The sequence below is a fragment of the Rhinolophus ferrumequinum genome, chromosome 15, assembly GCF_004115265.2.
Source record: "Rhinolophus ferrumequinum isolate MPI-CBG mRhiFer1 chromosome 15, mRhiFer1_v1.p, whole genome shotgun sequence".
Classification (NCBI taxonomy): domain Eukaryota; kingdom Metazoa; phylum Chordata; class Mammalia; order Chiroptera; family Rhinolophidae; genus Rhinolophus; species Rhinolophus ferrumequinum.
The window spans coordinates 39,423,472-39,443,259 of NC_046298.1; the positions used below are offsets into that span (position 1 = coordinate 39,423,472).

At 43.1% G+C, this 19,788-nt stretch overlaps 1 protein-coding gene across 2 annotated transcripts; it reads right to left on the minus strand.

The window, feature by feature from the left end:
* Positions 1–779: 779 nt before the first annotated feature.
* On the minus strand, positions 780–16,750 carry LOC117035079 (cytochrome P450 2G1-like). 2 transcript variants are annotated; one of them, XM_033128716.1, is made up of 9 exons: positions 16,558–16,750; positions 14,357–14,519; positions 12,912–13,061; positions 11,569–11,729; positions 11,143–11,319; positions 4,120–4,261; positions 2,464–2,651; positions 2,210–2,351; positions 780–1,385 (listed from the first exon to the last, which is right to left on the minus strand). In XM_033128716.1, exons 1-9 carry the CDS (start codon positions 16,735–16,737, stop codon positions 1,204–1,206), a joined length of 1,485 nt encoding a protein of 494 aa, XP_032984607.1. In that variant the 5' UTR covers positions 16,738–16,750; the 3' UTR covers positions 780–1,203. The 2 variants fall into 2 exon arrangements, with proteins under 2 accessions (XP_032984607.1, XP_032984608.1); XM_033128717.1 differs by lacking the exon at positions 16,558–16,750 and adding an exon at positions 15,629–15,808.
* Positions 16,751–19,788: the final 3,038 nt, after the last annotated feature.

Consider the following 19,788-nt stretch of genomic DNA (forward strand, 5'->3'; position numbering starts at 1 on the left):
TAATGGCTTGGCTCATTTATTCTTACTCTTTCCCTTCCTCTTCCACTCCTTGTGGATTCATGTACACATGCAGCTTTCTGTCTTAGACTCTGCTCCTTTTAATTGTTCGTCCAGGAACACTCCCGCCCAGATATCTCCATGGCTTGCTCCTCATTGCCTTGTGAAACCACCCATGACCACCGATTTAAAATTACCAATCCTGGAATTCCCTATCCCACTCCCCTACTTTACTTTCTTAACATTGTATGTCATTTGTTTACTCATTATGTTTATTCTTCCTTGTCTACCTTCCGCACTAGTATGTCAGCTCTATGAGGGCAAGAATCTTGTCCATTTTGTTCAATGATGGATCCTAAGTACCTGAAGAGTGTGCTGGCACACATTGGGTATTTGATAAATATTGGTTGAATAAAATGAATTATGGGGGAAAGCTTTCATCAGCTGAGCAAGTTGATGGAGTTTAGAAATGGAATAATAGAGCTATGGGCGATTTAACTGTTCTTCAAAATGGATTGGAGAGTATTTGGAATTGGAAATTATAAGCACAACCAGGGAACCAGGTTTGGAAAGAGAGATGATGGGGTGGGAGAGGTAATGAGCCAGCAAGATGGTTGAGGCTGGGATATTAGGAGGGAGGCCCAACGAGTAGGAGATGTCTGGTGGTGAGCTGGCAGGAAAGATACTTAATAACAAGGAAGTAGAAAAGGCCATTTTGAGTGGTTTGCAGTGCCTTACTGATGTCACACACACACAATACACAGTAAACCTGGTACACTCAATAGTCTTGAATTCCTTGTTGCCTTTGGGAGGTGGTGATAAATATGAGGATCAAGGAGAAGGGATTGTGACCCATATTTTAGTCATTATGAGGGCAAAGACAAAGGAACACCATAAAGACATGGAATCTACAACAAGAACTTGGTACAGACAGAAAGCTAACCAGAGGTGATCAAGTACATGAAAAATATGCAGGCTTTTGTTGAAATGTTGGCCTGGCCTGGCCGTTTCTTTTCTATAGGATGGAGAAGATATGCAGCTCTATATTTTCGGGTGACCCTTGCTGACCTGTAGCCCCGTGACAGTAGTAACAGTGCCTTTTCTTAGGAGTGTGGTGAGAATTTAGGGAGATTAGGGTGGGTGTCCCTGTACACTTGGGCAGAACTCTGTTCTCCCACGGTTCCTTCCGCACACGGTAGGGGGCGCTCAGCGGGCCACAAAGCAGAGTTCATAGGTCGGGGGGATGTTGCCAAAGCCTGTGACTTTGGGCGTGATATCGATGTCAGCAGGTGGCACCAGCGGGCGTAGGGAGAAGTTCTGAAGGATGGAGGTGAAGTAGAGGAAGAGCTCCATGCGGGCCATGGCCTCGCCCAGGCAGATGCGCTTTCCTGTGAGCACAGGGGAGGGCAGGAAGGTGAGTCCCTCTTGGGATAATGCGGAGTGGGGGGCCTTTTGACCCCGATTACCCCCTCTGAGCCTCAGCTAACTTCCTCAGCCTCTCTGGGGTCATGATAATACCCACTTTATAGGGTTATTGTAAAGACTCGGTGGATTCCTATAGTTAGTGCTCAGCTAGGATATGCCACCCAACATGTGGCAGCTACTTCTCTGACGGCTCGGATTCCATCAGATTCCAAGATGGAATGGTTGTAAAGGACCCTCCAGTTTGAAGATTCTGTGTATTTCAATTTCTCAAAGGTTTATAAAATGCCTAATTGATGCCAGATACTGGTGAGAGGGAGAGAAATGAAAGCTTACACTTAAATAGCGCTTATGTCTGTCACCGTTCTAACGGCTTGGCGAGATTAATCTCCATTTTACAGATAGGGAACTGAAGTAACTTCCCCATGCCACACAGTTTGTAAATGGTAGAGTGGGGTCCTCTTTCCTAACCACTGGTCACGTTTATAGTACAATGGTAGAGATGAGTAGTTCAGACTACATAGTTCAGACAGAGACAATATGGCTAGAGAAACCTAAAATAGTTTCTATTTGGTCCTTAGCAGAGAAAGTTTGCTCAACCCTGTTTAGTGCTATTACTTTTCTTATTAGCACAGTCAATGATTCCAATAATATTCCGTGATTCTGGGATTCTATGATTCTACGAAACAGCGTTCAATTTCCTATTCAGACCTGAATGTCAACTACAGATCAATGGTTGTCTGACATATCAAGCATGTTCCTAGGGGGAACTCAGACCATAGAAACCTACCAGAAGAAAAAGGCACAAAGGCTTCATTCTTCTTGAAGTGGCCAGACTCATCCAAGAAGTGTTGGGGATAGAAGGCATCTGGATAACGGAAGTATTTCGGGTCTTTGAGGACTGAGCCAAGCAGGGGAAACACATCGGTGCCCTGGCGTGAAAATGGAAGCAGTTAAAAGAAATCAGTGTTGGAATATGGGGTAAGGAACCCGGAGAAGAGGGGGTGCAGAGGAGGGAGAAGGGGTGACAAGGGTGTACTCCACCTTCGGCAGAAGGTAGCCTCGGAAATGAGTGTCTCGGATGACATTATGGGGGACACCCATGGGCACGATATCTGTCAGTCTTTGTATCTCGTGGATCACGGCATCTGTGTAGGGCATCTTGACTCGGTCATCCACACTTGGGATCCGGTGTGGTCCTATCACCTGGTCGATCTCTTCATGGATTTTGGCTGGAGGGGGTCAGAAAATATAGCAGACAAGAACACGGGAAGTGTTTCTAGAAAGCCAGGGTTGGGACATGGGTTTGTATCTTCAGTACCTGTGGACCCTGAGGGAATAAGCCATGTGTGTTTGGATTGCCTCTTTATTCTTAACACCTGACACATTGGTGGCTGGGGGGGGTGGTTAAAAAATACTCATTAAACTAGGGGAGGCATGCAGCCTGCATCCTTGAATGCTAGTTGGGACTTTTGGTCTTTATGTTGAAAGCACCAAGGAGCCATGGAAGGCTGATGAGCAGGGCAGTGTCTTGGTCCCAGTTGGGCTTTCATGCACAGAGTTTTGACAGGATAGGGAAGAGGCATAACAGATAACTAGGACAGGATTGAAGCAAATGACAACAATTATGTGACGGTGATTAAGAACACTGTTGATGCAGTTCACCCCTGTCTGCACTTCCTGGTTGAGTGACCTTGGGGCAAATGACTTTACTTTCTGACCCTCTGTCTCTTCATCTTCAGAACAGATGTGATGGTGTAACACGCTCATAGAGTTGTAAAGTTCACATAAAATTCAGCATGCAAGTAACTCGCACAGTGCCCAGCACACAGAAAGTATCCATTACATATTTGATTATTTAGATAAGTTGGATAATGGAGGAGTTTGAGTGGAAACAACTTAGTGTCTCCCCTCATCTGTATCAGGAAAAATTCATTGGCTTGTTTTGAACTGCATTAGAAGGAAGCGGGGCTAAAAATGGATACTTTCCTTAAACAAGTCATGAGCTCCTCATTCCTGGAGTGACCCAACTGGACCAGATTGCAATTTATTGGAGATGGATTCTATTTGATTCAGGCACCGTAGTCAGCTAAATAATGGCCATTAAAGATATCCACCTTCTAATCTCTGGCACCTGTGAATGTGACTTTATATGACAAAGGGACTTTGCAGATATCGTTGATTAAAAATATTGAGAAAGGGTGATTATCCAGAATTATCCAGGTTAGCTCTAAATATAATCAGAAGTGTCTGTATAAGACGAAAGGAGGAGGGTCAGAGTCAGGGAAGGAGATGTGAGAATGGAAACAATAGAGATTTGAAGATCTGTGCTGCTGGCTTTGAAGATTTAGGGAATATCATGAGCCCAGGAATGCACGGAATACAGCTCCAGAAGCTGGAAAAGGCCGGGACTCATTCTACCTTGGTTCAGCCCAGTGGAAGCCTATTTGAACTTCTGAACTCCAGAACTATACGATAATAGATTATGTTGTTTTAAGCTACTAAGTTTCTAGTAGTTGACAACAGCAGCCATAGTAAACTAATAAAGCACCAAGTATAAGATTAAATTAAATGATTCTGAGGTTCTGTACCATGAGATTCGAAAGAGTCGAAGCCATAGGGTTCTAAGGTTTCAAGGTTAGGCCTTCTTTCCTGTTGGGAGTGGGAGTCACCAGGTAAGCAATTCAGGTGGACACTCACCTTCCACCTCAGGATGCTTCATCAGGAGCAGCAATCCATAGCGCAGGGTGGAGCTCACAGTCTCTGTGCCAGCAAAGAAGAGGTTGAGAGTGGTGAGGACCAAGTTCTTGAGGTTGAATTCTGTGTCGGGGTTATTTTCATCCTAAAAATTAGTGGAATAAGAAAGAGAAGCATCAGACGGAACGGAGAGCACAGAGACCAGGAGAACAGCTAAGAGACTCGTGGAAGGATTACTTGAAGGTGCGCTAATTGGGCGAGCAGGGGAAGGAAGGAAGGAAGGGAGCGGAGTGAAAACGCTCGGCCGGCAGCAGCAGCGAAAACCGCGGTGGCACCCACAGTTCCGGGCACGCGTGGGATCCCAGGGCGGAGCGGAGAGCACAGAGACCAGGAGGGCCCAGCTTAAGAGGCACAAGATTCAACATATCCAGAGGCCAACTCCAGACCAAACCAGAGTACTACCGGGTTTGACCTACAAGTCACACACCCAGAGGGAATTCTCTGCAGGTACTAGAGCCCATAGAGGCCAAACCACATTTAAGTGGTCAACCCTCACGCAGCAGAACGCCCTGCGGGGGGCAGAGCCAAGTCTCACAACGAGTCAGCCCAGGAGTTAACCCCACCTACTCACAAGCAAAAAGCAATTAAAGATCTTCTTGAACAGGACAATATACACAACACAAGAGTCACCTTTGGAGCACACGCAGAGGAGAAGAACGACGTAGTGCAAGTCAAATATAAAGGACACATACTACATAAGATAACCTAGCAAGAACTAAGAACTCTAGGGGATCTACCTAATACATCAAAACAAACACAGAGAGTCAGCCAGAATGGGGAAACAAAGATACACGTCCCAAATAAAAGAACAGAAGAAACCTCCACAACTGGAACCAAATGAAGCAGACGTAACCAACCTTTCAGAGACAGAGTTCAGAACACTGGTGATAAGAATGTTTAAGGAGCTTAGAGAAGACATAAAGAAGGATGTAGAAATCATAACGAACAACCAGTTAGAACTAAAGAACACAATTACCGAAATTAAGAACTCACTTGAAGGAATTACCAGCAGGTTAGATGAAGCAGAGGATCGAATCAGCGACTTAGAAGACAAGGTAGCAGAGATCACCCAAACGGAACGACAGAAAGAAAAAAGAATAAAAAACAATGAGGATGGCTTAAGAGACCTCTGGGATAACATCAAGCGCAACAACATGTGCATCATAGGAATACCAGAAGGTGAAGAGAGGAAGCAAGGGATTGAGAACATATTTGAAGTAGTAATGTCCGAAAACTTCCCAACCTGATGAAGGAAACCAACATACAAGCCCAGGAAGTGCAGAGAGTTCCAACCAGGATAAACCCAAACAGGTCCACACCAAGACACATGATAGTTAAAATGGCAAAGCTTAAAGACAAAGAGAGAATCCTAAAAGCAGCAAGAGAAAGACAGAGGGTTACATACAAGGGAACTCTCATAAGACTATCAAATGATTTTTCTACAGAAACATTGAAGGCCAGGAGGGAGTGGCAGGAGATTCTCAAAGTGATGGAAAACAAAGGCCTACAACCTAGATTGCTTTATCCAGCAAGGCTATCATTTAAAGTTGATGGAGAGATAAAGAGCTTTCCAGAAAAAAATAAGCTAAAGGAATTTATTACCACCAAGCCAGCATTGCAAGAAATACTAAAAGGACTTCTGTAAATAGAAGAAAGATCAAAACAACCTAACTACAAATTTAAAAACGGCAATAACTATGTACTTATCAATAATCACTTTAAATGTAAATGGATTAAATGCTCCAATCAAGAGACATAGGGTGGCTGAGTGGATAAGAAAGCAAGACCCTTGTATATGCTGTATACAAGAGACTCACCTCAGAACAAAAGACACACACAGGCTGAAAGTGAAGGGTTGGAGTAAGATATTTCATGCAAATGGAAATGAGAAAAAAGCTGGAGTTACAATCCTTATATCTGACAAAATAGACTTTAAAATGAAGAACATATTAAAAGATAAAGATGGGCACTATATAATAATAAAGGGATCGATCCGACAAGAGGACATAACCCTAGTAAACATCTATGCACCCAACATAGAAGCACCTAAATATATAAAACAGGTACTGACTGACATAAAGACAGAGATCACCAGTAACACTATCATAGTAGGGGACTTCAACACACCTCTGACAACAAGGGAAAGGTCTTCCAGACAGAAAATCAATATGGAAACAACAGCCTTAAATGATACATTGGACCACTTGGATTTAATCGATATTTTCAGAACATTTCACTCCAATGCTGCAAAATACACGTTTTTCTCAAGCGCACATGGAACATTTTCCAAGATAGACCATATGTTAGGCCACAAAACAAGTCTTGATAAATTTAAGAAAATTGAAATCATACCAATTGTCTTCTCTGATCACAATGCTATGAAATTAGAAATGAACTACAGGAAAAAAACTGGAAGACACACCAATTCATGGAGGCTGAATAACTTATTACTAAATAATGAATGGGTCAAGCAGGAAATCAAGGAAGAAATCAAAAGATATCTCGAGACAAACAAAAATGAAAACACAATGACCCAAAATCTATGGGATGCCGCGAAAGCAGTCCTAAGAGGGAAATTCATAGCTTTGCAGGCCTACCTAAAGAAACAAGAAACATCACTAATCAACAGTTTATCTTCACACTTAAGGGATTTGGAAAAAGAACAGCAAAATAAGCCCAAAGGGAGCACAAGGAAGGAGATAATAAAGATCAGAGCAGAAATAAATGAAATAGAAACCAGAAAAACAATACAAAAGATCAATGAATCCAAGAGTTGGTTCTTAGAGAAGATAAACAAAATTGACAAACCTTTCGCCAGACTCATTAAAAAAAAGAGAGAGAGGACCCAAATTAATAAAATCAGAAATGAAAGAGGAGAAGTGACAACGGACACCGCAGAAATACAAAAAGTTTTAAGAAGTTACTATGAACAACTATATGCCAACAAATTTGACAATCTGGAAGAAATAGACAATTTTCTAGAGGCGTACAACCTTCCAAGGCTAACTCAAGAAGAAACAGAAAACCTGAATAGACTGATTACCACCACGGAAATTGAATCAGTAATCAATAATCTCCCAACAAACAAAAGCCCTGGACCAGATGGCTTTACAAGTGAATTTTACAAAACATTCAAAAAAGAATTATCACCTATTCTCCTCAAGCTCTTCCAAAAAATCCAGACGGAGGGAAGACTCCCAAACACTTTTTACGAAGCCACTATCACCCTGATCCCAAAATCAGACAAAGACACCACAAAAAAAGAAAACTACAGGCCGATATCTCTAATGAACATAGATGCAAAAATCCTCAACAAAATATTAGCGAACAGAATTCAGCAATACATTAAAAAGATCATACACCATGATCAAGTGGGATTCATCCCTGGTATGCAAGGGTGGTTCAACATCCGCAAATCAATTAATGTGATACACCACATTAACAAAATGAAAAATAAAAATCACATGATCATATCAATAGATGCAGAAAAAGCATTTGATAAAATCCAACAGCCATTTATGATAAAAACCCTTAAGAAAGTGGGAATAGAGGGATCCTATCTCAACATAATAAAGGCCATATATGACAAACCCACAGCTAACATCATACTCAATGGGGAAAAGCTAAAACCATTCCCCCTAAGATCAGGAACAAGGCAAGGTTGCCCACTATCTCCGCTTCTATTCAACATAGTGCTGGAAATTCTAGCCACAGCAATCAGACAAGAAAAAGAAATAAAAGGCATCCAAATTGGTAAGGAGGAAGTAAAATTATCATTATATGCAGATGATATGATACTATATATAGAGAACCCTAAAGACTCCACCAAGAAGCTATTAGAGCTGATAGATGAATTTAGTAAAGTAGCAGGATACAAAATTAATATTCAGAAATCAGTTGCATTTGTATATACCGATAATAAAACATCAGAAGGAGAAATTAAAAAAACAATCCCATTTACAATTGCTCCAAAGACTATAAAATACCTGGGAATAAATTTAACCAAAGAAGTAAAAGATCTGTATTCAGAAAATTCTAAGACACTGAAGAAAGGAATGAAGGAAGATATAAATAGATGGAAACACATATCATGTTCATGGATAGGAAGAATTAATATAGTTAAAATGTCCATACTGCCTAAGGCAATATACATATTCAACGCAATTCCTATCAAACTACCAACGACGTAATAGAACATATAATCCTAAAATTTATATGGGACCATAAAAGACCCCGAATAGCCAAGGCAATCTTGAGAAATAAGAACAAAGTGGGAGGTATAACAATACCTGACTTCAAATTATACTACAAGGCTACAGTAATCAAAACAGCATGGTACTGGCATAAAAACAGACACATAGATCAATGGAACAGAATAGAGAGTCCAGAAATAAATCCATGCCTATATGGCCATTTAATCCACGACAATGGAAGCAAGAATGTACGATGGGGTAAAGACAGTCTATTCAATAAATGGTGCTGGGAAACCTGGACAGACACATGCAAAAAAATGAAGCTGGACCACCTCCTTACACCATATACAAAAATAAATTCAAAATGGCTTAAAGACTTAAATATAAAATCTGAAACCATAAAATACCTAGAAGAAAATATAGGAAGAAACTTCGCAGACATTACCCGGAGTAAGATTTTTACTGATATATCCCCTCGCACGAGGGAAGTAAGAGAAACAATAAATATGTGGGATTATATCAAACTAAAAAGTTTTTTCACAGCAAAAGAAACCATCAATAAAACAAAAAGGGATCCTACTGAATGGGAAAAGATATTTGCCAATGATATATCTGATAAGGGATTAATATCACAAATCTATGAAAAACTCACTCAACTCAACTCCAAAAAAACAAACGACCCAATTAAAAAATGGGCAGAGGACTTGAAGAGACATTTTTCTAAAAAGGACATACAGATGGCAAACAGACATATGAAGAAATGCTCAACCTCACTAACCATCAGAGAAATGCAAATAAAAACCACAATGAGATACCACCTCACCCCAGTCAAAATGGCTATCATCAATAAATCAACAAACAACAAGTGCTGGCGCGGATGTGGAGAAAAGGGAACGCTTGTGCACTGTTGGTGGGATTGCAGATTGGTGCAGCCACTATGGAAAACAGTATGGAGGTATCTCAAAAATCTGAAAATGGAACTACCCTATGATCCAGTAATTCCACTCCTAGGTACCTATCCGGAGAAATCCAAAACTCCAATTCAAAAATCTTTATGCACTACTATGTTTATTGCAGCACTATACACAATAGCTAAGACATGGAAACAACCAAAATGCCCATCAGTAGATGACTGGATTAAGAAACTGTGGTACATTTATACAATGGAGTATTACGCAGCCATAAAGAAGAAAGAAATCTTACCATTTGCAACAACATGGATGGACCTAGAGAACATTATGTTAAGTGAAATAAGTCAGACAGAGAAAGATAAGTACCATATGATCTCACTTATATGTGGAATCTAAAGAAAAGAATAAGTGAATGAACTAATCAGAAACAGTTTTGGAGACAAAGTGGAAAAACAGGGTTGCTAGATGGGCGGGGGGTGGGGGTAAGGGGGAAGGTGAGGGGATTAGAAAACAATCAGTAACCACAAGATGGCCACGGGGTTTGAAAATTAATCTGGGGAACGTAATTTAGTGGTTACCAGAGGGTAAGGGGGTTGGGGGGTGGGAGATAAGGGTAAGGGGTAGTGAATATGGTATTCCAATATATGGTGATGGAAGGAGAACTGACTCTGGGTAGTGAACACACAATGTAATTTATAGATGATGTGATACAGAATTGCACACCTGAAATCTATGTAATTTTACTAACAATTGTCACCCCAATAAATAAATAAAAAAATGAATAAATAAAAAATAAAAGAATGAATGACCCAAAAAAAAATGGTGAAAGTGACAAATTTTGTTATGTATATTTTAACACAATGAAAGTATTATATTTATCTGTAAAAAAAATAAATAAAATAAAATAAAACAATATGAAAAATAAAAAGATAATAACTACATATCCATCAACAACAAAAAAAGAAAAGAAAGAGAAGGATCAAATATATGGTGATGAAAGGAGAACTGACTCTGGGTGGTGAACACACAATGGGATTTATAAATGATGTGACACAGAATTGTACACCTGAAATCTATGTAACTTTACTAACAATTGTCACCCCGGTAAACTTTAATTAAAAAAAAAGAATCATCCTTTTCTGTCTTTATCTTATTTTCTTCTTTTGTATATGAGCAGGTCAGATGGGTAAACCAAGTAGATATCTGGGAGAGGAAACAGCCAAGGGAAAGATCCTGAGGCAGGACTGTGCCTGGTGTGTTAGAATAACAGCAAGGAGGAGGCTAGTTGGTTTGAGTGGAGTGAACAATAAGGAGAGTGGAAGAGAAAAAAGTAGAGAGTGCCTTGTCAGATTTGAAAGTTCTAGAACATTAGGGTACATAATTTTAAACGTTTAAGTGCTGCGGTTCTGTGTTAAATATATATATTTCTAAAATTCTAAGAATCTATGATACAGAAGTATTAAGTTTCTAAATTTCTACATCTCTGAGACTTCCAACTTTTAAATTTAAAGTTTAAACTCTTAAGTTTAAAGACTAAATGTCTAAGCCTCTCAAATTCTAAAACTCTAAGACTCATTCTACTTTTCTACAGTTGTAAGTCTCTGGCGGTTGTAATCACACATGATTAGAAAAGTATACAATTTTTAGTGTCCATGTTCTTAAAATTTTTAGATTCAAAGTTTATTTAAGAAATATAAGTGTTTATGCCTTTACAGTCTTTGTATCTCATCTATAAAAAAAAGTACACCAAGTGAAAAAATGCTTGCTTTTTTTTTTTTTGTCTCTAACATGCTTACAAATGAGTTGCAGGTGTTAGGGATTGAGGAGATGAGAGGAAAGCGTTGGGGAAGAGGAAGAGGTACCTGGTGCATCTTGATAAGGAAGCAGTCAATAAAGTCCCGAGGGTTCTGTGGGTCAAGGGATGCTTCATTGGTCTTGACCCGAGAGGCAATGAAGTCCTTGAGCTCTTCTATCAAGTAATAGAGGCGATTGTGTCTTCCTGGCAAATGTTGCATGATACCGGAATACATGTCATATAGCTGTGGGCGATAGGCAAGGGGGATTTGTCAGCACTGGGCACCTGGGACCAGGGTGGGCTGGGCCTGGAGTCAGAGAGCTGGGCTCAACAGCCTGCACTGGGTCTGAGAACTAAGTGACTCCATGGGCTTCTTGGAGACTCGGGGCATATTGATACTTGCCTCCAAGAGTTTTGGGGAGCATTAAGTAAGATAGGCAAGTGCTTCGTTAACTGAAATTGCGGGACGGGCAAAGAGGCGGCTGGTGAGCACCTGTGTCCAGGGCGTGCTCATCTCAATGAAAGTCTCGTTGATCATCTGCAGAAGCTTCAGGAACTGCTTGTCCTTGTAGTCGAAGCGACTTCCAAAGACGACAGAGCTGATGACATTGGAGACAGTGCAGCTCAGAAAGAAAGTGGGTTCGATGGGAGTGCCTGGTGATGAAAATTGTGTTGGAGGCAGTGATTAGGATGTAAGTCCTGGCTCCACTGCCGAATAGCATGGGTTCATTGTTTCATTCTTGGGTTTTGAATCTAGATTTCCCAATATGCAAATTGGTTTAGTAACCTCTTCACTGGTTCATGAGGATTCAATATAATTATCCATGTAAAATGCTTAACACTGTCCTCGTCATGTAGTAAACACTAAAGAAATACTGGTGAAGTTTAATCACTACCTTTTGGTATTAGTATTTAATTGTGTTTGTGCTGAAGAGTCACGGATTTGGGAAAGAAGTCATAGTAAGGGATACATTTAAAAAAAAAGAAGAATGACTGGATTCTGTCTATCTCTATCAATGATTCCATTTGATCCATTGAGAAAATCCTTCTGTTGGCCTCTGCTGCACCATCTATAGAACAGGATGCTTATCAGGTCAGTGGGTTTGGACACAATTTCTCGAAAACAATGCCCATATTCAAAAATATACAATCTTGCAAATAGTTTCTGGGGTTACATGGACATTCAAAGCCTTTATGCAGATTATTTAGCATCCATAGAGCCCAGGTGAGGAATCTCTGATTGAGAGAAATTATCTCTATTTCTGTCTCTGATCTATCCATCTAGTTTTTCTCAGCCTCTGTGTCTTTTTTCTATAGACCCCAGTGGTTCCAGATCTTATTTTTCAGTGGGGATCAGATTCCTTCAAAAAATGTCATGAAATGGGTATAGAATTTCAGATTTGCAAGATGAAAAAGTACTAAAGCTTTGTTTCATTTTCACAACAACGTGAATATACTTGACCCTACTGAAAAGTACACTTAGGAATGGTTAGGATGGTAACAGTTTATGTTATGTGGTTTTTACACAGTTGTATGTGTGTATGTTTGATTCTGTCACCAGAAAAAGGCACAAACTCACATATTGTGAAAATCTGCATATGATATAAAGAGCTCATAAACTCTCTGAGATCCATTGATTAAATTTTCTGGACACGTAATCTCTAAGGGTCCTTCACGTTAACTTTTCATATGGAACCTGGCTGGAAATAGTAAATAAATCCTTAATCTTTTTCATCGTCTCCCATTCCAGAGCTTTCTCCCACCAAGGTCTATCACCTCATAACTGAGCTCTCCCACCCAGGAATCTTGCAGCCCTCCCCCTTGATGTCCCCTTACCTTTGGTCTTCCGGAATTCCTCTAGTAGGAAGCTAGCCTCCTCCTGGATCCGCTCCTCAATGCTCCGCTTTCCCATCCCAAAGTCGCGGAGGATAGTCAGGGAGAAGCGTCGAAGAATCCTCCATCGTTCTCCGTTAGCCAGAGCAACACCTGCCAGAATCTTAGTGTCAGGCTTCTGCCTCCCTCCCCTTCCTGTGTCCAACTCTGTGCTAGACAAGGATGAGGACAGATTATGAAAGCTCCACACTCTCCTCTCAGGGCAGGCCATCCCAACCTCCCAGGCTTGACGGGTAGACAAAGGTTCCCTACAAGACCCTCAAAAACAGTTCCGGACTGAAGTGGAGGAAAGGGAATTGGGCTAGGAATGATTGGGGGAGGTCAAGAAGAGTTTCTTACAGGTCGAAGATTTGGAGTTGGATAAATAACTGGATGGATGCATAGGAATGTGGAAGGAAGTATAGCTAAAATGTCATTTAGAGTAGACTGGAATTGGGAGACTATCTCTATTTACTATATACTACTTGGATTCTTTAGTTAAACACATACAGGTACACAAAAACTCATACTTGTATATCAACATACCTACACAAAGGGAGCTACCATGGAGTAAGAAACATTTAGAAATTACCATACATACATTCATTGGGGAATGAATGTTTAGAAATTTAATGAAATGATTTTGGTGGATTAATGAATGGAAGGAAGAGTTTATGACTGGAGAGTGGATGAAAGACTTAATGGATGGCTGAAGGGTTAATGGATCAATGAGATGGATGGATAAATGATTGGAAGGATGTATGTACGGAAAGATTAATAGATGGATGGATGATGGAAGGGTTAATGAATGGATGGGTGGAATGGTGGACAGACAAGTAAATGGAAAGTTAATTGATAGATGTATAGATAAGTTGGACAGAAAGATATGTGAATTGAAAGTCTAATTAACAAATGGGTTTTTTTGGTGGATGAATGGGACAATGGAAGAATGGGTGGATGGAAAGAATAGTGTGAGGCTGCTTGGATTTGAAGGGTGTGGGCAGTTAGAGACAGATGTATAGGTAACATCGGAAAAGTATCTACCTAAATCGAAGAGGCAGAGACCTATGGGTTGGCTGTGTGTGTATGTATAGGAAAATAAGAAGTAAGGTTGGCAACGAGGGCTTCTATGGGTACACAGGGTCACTAATCCATTAAAAATAAGAACAGAAGTAATGCAGCAGATACTCTAGAGTCAGATGGTTTGGGTTCAAAATAAAATGGTTCTACCACTTACTGTGTGATATTACCTAACCTTTCTCACCTTCAGTTTCCTCATCTACAAAATGACTCAGACATTAATAGGTCTCTCGAAAGAGTTAATGCAGTAATTCATGTAGAGTAATGAAGAACTCGGGACATAGGAAGTACATTATAATCATTTTGTTTTCATTGTTGTTGTAACTTACCATAACCTTGGAAGTTTCGTTCTAGTGAGGCAAACACTCCACGGCCACTGAACTCATCTGCTTGGTCTACCAGGGCCTCCTTCACTGCTTCATGTCCACATAAAATAACTATTGGCCGGGGACCCATGTACACGGTAAAGACCTGGCCATATTTTTCCCTGAGCTGGGAGAGAAGGAAGACATAAGGGGGTGGGAGGGGGGCGGATTTGATTGCAGCACCAAGTATAGACCAATCAGGATTTTAGGAGATGAAGATTTTAAGGGAATATGAATGTGGGAATAACAAAAAGGTGAGTCCTGGGCTTGGAAGGACTATGAAGACCAAGGCACAGATGCCTTTCCTCTTGTGATCCTGGGCAAGACCCCCCCAAACATCTCCACAAATCTTAATTTTCTCCTGTGAAATGATGGACCAGGATGAGATGAACTCCAAGGTCCGTGCTTCTTTCTCTGAAGTGTTAAATTTCTAGAATCCTAAGATTCCATGATACTGAGTCTCAGAGTTCTAAGATAACCAGACTGCAAGAGTTCTAGTGTTTAAGGATATAAGGTACTGTCGTGCGGGGGACCCTGCTCGTTGCGCCATTTGTCATGCAGGGCGGCATGTGGAGTCTCTGGTCCCGCTCCCCACATAAGAACGCAGGACATGGTGAGACCAAAAAGGAACACCCACGGAGCCATAGGTAGGGAAGTCATACCACTATAGTCTCGCTGGCGGCTGCGTTGGAGACACAGGAAGCAGGAGACACAGGAAGCAGAAGCCACATGATATGCAACCTGCCATCCGCTTTTCTGCCAACCAACGAACCCCACTTGCTAGCTGCAATCAGCTCTTGCTAGCTCAGCCACCATCTTCTTGCTAGCCCCCATTTTCTGCTAGTGTAGCCACAGCAGTTATATTAGTGGCCAATGGCTCAGTGGTTACAGCTGACGGCCAACTAGCCACAGCTGATGGCCATTTGATCACAGTCGATGGCCATTTACTACCTGAGCCAGCACCTTTCTATGTGAGGCCGAGAGCCTGGAAACTGCTTTTTGGGGCTCTGTCCCCACAGGTACTGTGACTCCAAAGTCCTGAGACTGTGGGAGTGTTGAGTTCCAAAGTGCCGGGAATCTCTTTTCCAAGAGTTTAAGATTCTGGAATTTCAGAATTCTAACATTCATAAAACCTGTGTTTCCAAGAGTCTGTGTTTTAGAAGTTAGAGGTTATGTATGTATCTGTCAATAGGATTAGTTGTTTCCAGCTCTAAGAGAGGAGGTAGACAGACTCACCTTCATAAAAGACTGATAGGTGGCATCTGTACGGACTTGTAACACGTTCCCCAGGAAGGGTATCGGTTTGGGTCCGGGGGGCAGCTTTCCCCCCTTGTTGACCTTCTTCCAGGCCATGAGGATGAGCAGACAAGACAAGGAGAGTGCTAGAAAGATGGTGAAGGCCCCTCCTAGCTCCATGGTGCTGGGTCAAGGTGTTGCGTACAGGGCATCAGATCCTGTCTAAATACGTTCTGGGAAAACAGCTGTGCAGAAATCTGAAAACTCTGGGATTAAAGTTTTCCGGGTATGGATGCCACCAGAGAAGAGATTATTTTGTCTGGGGGGTGATTATTTTGTCTGTGTGGGGACAGAGTCCCAGACAGCAGTTTCCAGGCTCTCGACCTCATGTGGAAAGATGCTAGCTCAGATAGTAGATGGCCAGTAGTAACCCGTTAGCCATTAGCCGCTAATATAACTGCCATGGCTACACTAGGTTGGTTGGTTGGCAGAGAAGCGGACAGGCAGATTGCAGCTCCTGCTTCCTGTGTCTCCAACCCAGCCGCCAGTGAGAATATAGTGGCATGACCCCTTTTATCTATGGCTCCGTTGGTGTTCCTTTTTGGCCTCACCATATCCTGCATTCTTGTGCGGGGAGCGGGACCAGAGACCCCGCATGACAGAGTGGTTAGAGGGAGCAGCCTTTACTCTGAACTGGCTCTATACCCAGACCTCAAGACTGGGATGCATCTCCCCTAGGTTCTGACAGTCAAGGGACTAAACGTCCCAAGATCTGGTGTTTCCTGGCCAGGACCCTGACTCTAAACCTTCAAAACTCTGCTTTGCTAAGACGTTGGTCCAACCTTGCCAATGCCTTGCCACAAAGTCCCAGCGACACTGGGCAGGCCCCCAGCCCCACTCTCCTCCACCCATCTTCTGCCTCGTGATACCTTCATGAGGGAGTTGTACATCTGGTCTGTGTTCAGCTGCAGGTAGTTCCCAATGAAAGGCAATGCACGGGGTCCGGGAGGTAGCTTCCCCAAGAACTTTCTCTGCTGCCAGACAGCTGTCAAGACCATTGTAGTCAGGCAGGCCAGCAAAGCCACCAGAAGCAGCCCTAAGGCCAGCATGGTGGCACTGAGAATGATGGTCAAAGGGTGGTGGCTGGCATGGTTTGCCTTTATATTCCCTGGGAGAGAAGGGCGGAGTTTGACCCTGATTATATAATCCCTGATTTCACTTCCTGATTTCACTTCCACCTACAGCTTCCACGATGCTCCCTGCCTAATTTGGGATACAGCCAGCAAGGGAGGAGGCAGAGAGCAGTTTCCAGGCTCTCGACCTCATGGGGAGGGATGCTGGCTTAGGTAGTGGATGGCCATCGCTGTAACTGGTTGGCTATCAGCTGTAACCAGTTGGCCGTTGACCACTAATGTAACTGCAGTGGCTACGCTAGCGAGCACGGCTTGCGGCTAGCAAGTGCGGTTAGCAAGCAGATTGTGGATTGCGGATCATGTGGATTCTGTTTCCTGTATCTCCAACCCAGCCGCCAGTGAGAATATAGTGGAATGAACCCCCTCTCCCTGGCTCCGTTGGTGTTCCTTTTTGGCCTCACACCATACTCTGTGTCCACCTGCTGAGAGCGGGAGTGGGACCAGAATCCCTGCATGACAGGACCCCAGGGAAGATTAAGAGGGAATGGGCCCCCAAACGGAATTTGTGGTCCCTCCAGAGGGGCCACCCAAGGGCTGTGGACTGGGGCGGGGGCAGCAGACAAATTTCAAAACTGAAGATTTTGGAATATTTGCATGTGGAAGCTCCTGAGCTTGGGATTTGGGGTCTCAGAGTGAGAAGGGACCCCCAAATTATGGATTTTGGGGTCTCGGGAGAGAAGAATCCAAAACTGTAAGGGTATTAGAATGAGGACGTGTGTCTGTGGGTTTGGGGGTCTTTTGCTGAGGAGGGATGTAGGTTTAAAAGTCTTAGGAGGGGAGATTCCAGGGAATGGATTTGAGGGTCTTGAGGTGAGGGAGGACTCGAGGCAGTGCATGTGGGCTTCCTGGGAGAAGTAGATGGAGAGTCCAGCTGGATCACGGAGTCAGGCCTGCTTTTGTTTTGGACATAATGGTGCCTCTTGATCCCCAGAATCCTCGTTGGAACCTCAAAGCGAGGTTGGGATGGGATGTCACAGAACTGCCCAGCTCTGGTTGGGAAAAGGGTAGAAGACTAGAGCATTTCAGTGGATCTTTCCACAGAACTGGAGAAGAGTAGACTCATGGTCTCAGTTGGCAGAGGGACTGGCCAGGACTTGGGAAATAGTAGTGACAACCACCAATGTAGTACCAAAAAATCGTAACTGTCTGAAGGGTTATAATTTACAGAGAGCCCCTCTGGTTCCCTACCCAGATCCTTAGGGAAGCCCACTGGGTTGATTGTATTATTTCTGTTGTTGATGTTGTTGTTGTTGTTATTATTATTATTATTAATGGTTCCCATTTTATATATGGGTATACTGAGGACAGAAAACAGAGAGTGGTCACGGGGCACACATATCCCTTGTGCTCTGCACACTTATTCCCCCTGGGGGGGCTGGGTTTCCCCACCAGTGGAAAGGGGGTATTTGGGAAGAGAAGGTCATCTTTGAAGGTGTGTGAAGTCCCCTTTAGGAGTGGCTCCTGGCTTGTCAGGGCTGCTACTAGCAGGCAGAGGGAACTACAGCAGGAGAGATTGGCTAAGCTCCAGTGTCAGAGCAGAGGGGGACCCTGGGATCCTGAGGGTAGGAGTAGAGAAAGGGTGAGTGGCTCTGTTGTCCTTCCCTCACGGACATTCTTCCTTAACAATAAGGACAGTTACCACTGGTGAGCACTAATTATGAGGATTAAGTCTATATATGCATGATCTGATTGAATCTTTAGAACAGTGGCGCTGGTTCATTATCATGCTCACTTTGCAGTTAAGAAGACCAAGCCTCCATAAAGCCATTTGCTGAAAGTCACACAGGTAGATAATAAGTGGGAGAGCTGGGCTTTGAACCCTCTCTCCTTCTTTCTCCATTGACTGGCCTAACCCACCCTGGGAGCCAAGGTGAGACGAAGTTTAGCAGTAGGTGGGTGCGGAGGTTGGCATCAAAATTGGATTACACTGGCAGGTCCTGCTGCTGGTGTCAGGTAGCCCTGGAGGGGAGGGTATCATGTTGGCAATGAGGCTGCCCCCAGGTAGACACTAGCATTGAAAATAAGTTGACATTGAATGTGATACCAGGAGTACAATAATAGAGCCACCTCTGGTGTCAATAGGGCTTGGAGAGTAGGCCCAGGTCGCCACTGAGGCTCTCTAAACGAGGGCATAAGAGTGGCACCATGTAGGCTCTGAGGTTGGTCCCAGCAGGCTCTGGCATGAGCACCAGGTGAGTGCTGAGATTGGTCGTAGGTGGGCCTGAGATGGGCTCCAAATGGACACTGGGCAGGCTCCTGTCTTTGGACCACCCTGTTCAGGTGCCACCTCTAATCTCGGGTGAGTGCAGGAGAGTGAGGTTGGCACTCCCAGGACTGGCATTTTGCTCAAAGTGCTCTTGGCCCCTGAGCTCTGAGACATGTGGGGAGGGAGCAAAGGGCAGAGAGCAAAGAGAGAGGAAAGTTGTTCGTTGGTTTTAGAGGGGGAAGACGAGGGACGGAGGATTAGCAAGGGCTTGGCAGGTAGCAATCCCCTAATCTTTTTTTTTTTTTTTTTTTTTAATTTTTTTTAATGCGGTAACATTGGTTAACACCGTTATATAAATTTCAGGGGTACAACATTGTAATTTGATATCTGTATACTCTAGTGCATGCTTACCACCAAAAATGTACTTTCCCTCCCTGTACCTGGGCTGGCCTGAAGCCTGGGCCCCTCCTTTCCCCCCTTGTTCCTTGAGAAGGAGGCAGGTAGAAGTTTGGGGAGTTTGTTTCTCAATGAAGAAGGGCCCTGAGTGTTCAGACTGGCTGCCATGAGCTGGGCGAGAGGGACTAAGACTGGGAATCATTTAAGGACAGAGTCAAATGAGTTTCAGCTTATCTGGCCCTGGAGCATGGAGTGAGACATCATCGTCTGATCTCATAGGCCTTACTCTCAGAGGCTGGACACGTGCCAGGGTGTGGTGGTCCAAGATAGGCTGCTAGAAAGAGCTAGTGGTGAACCAGGAAAAT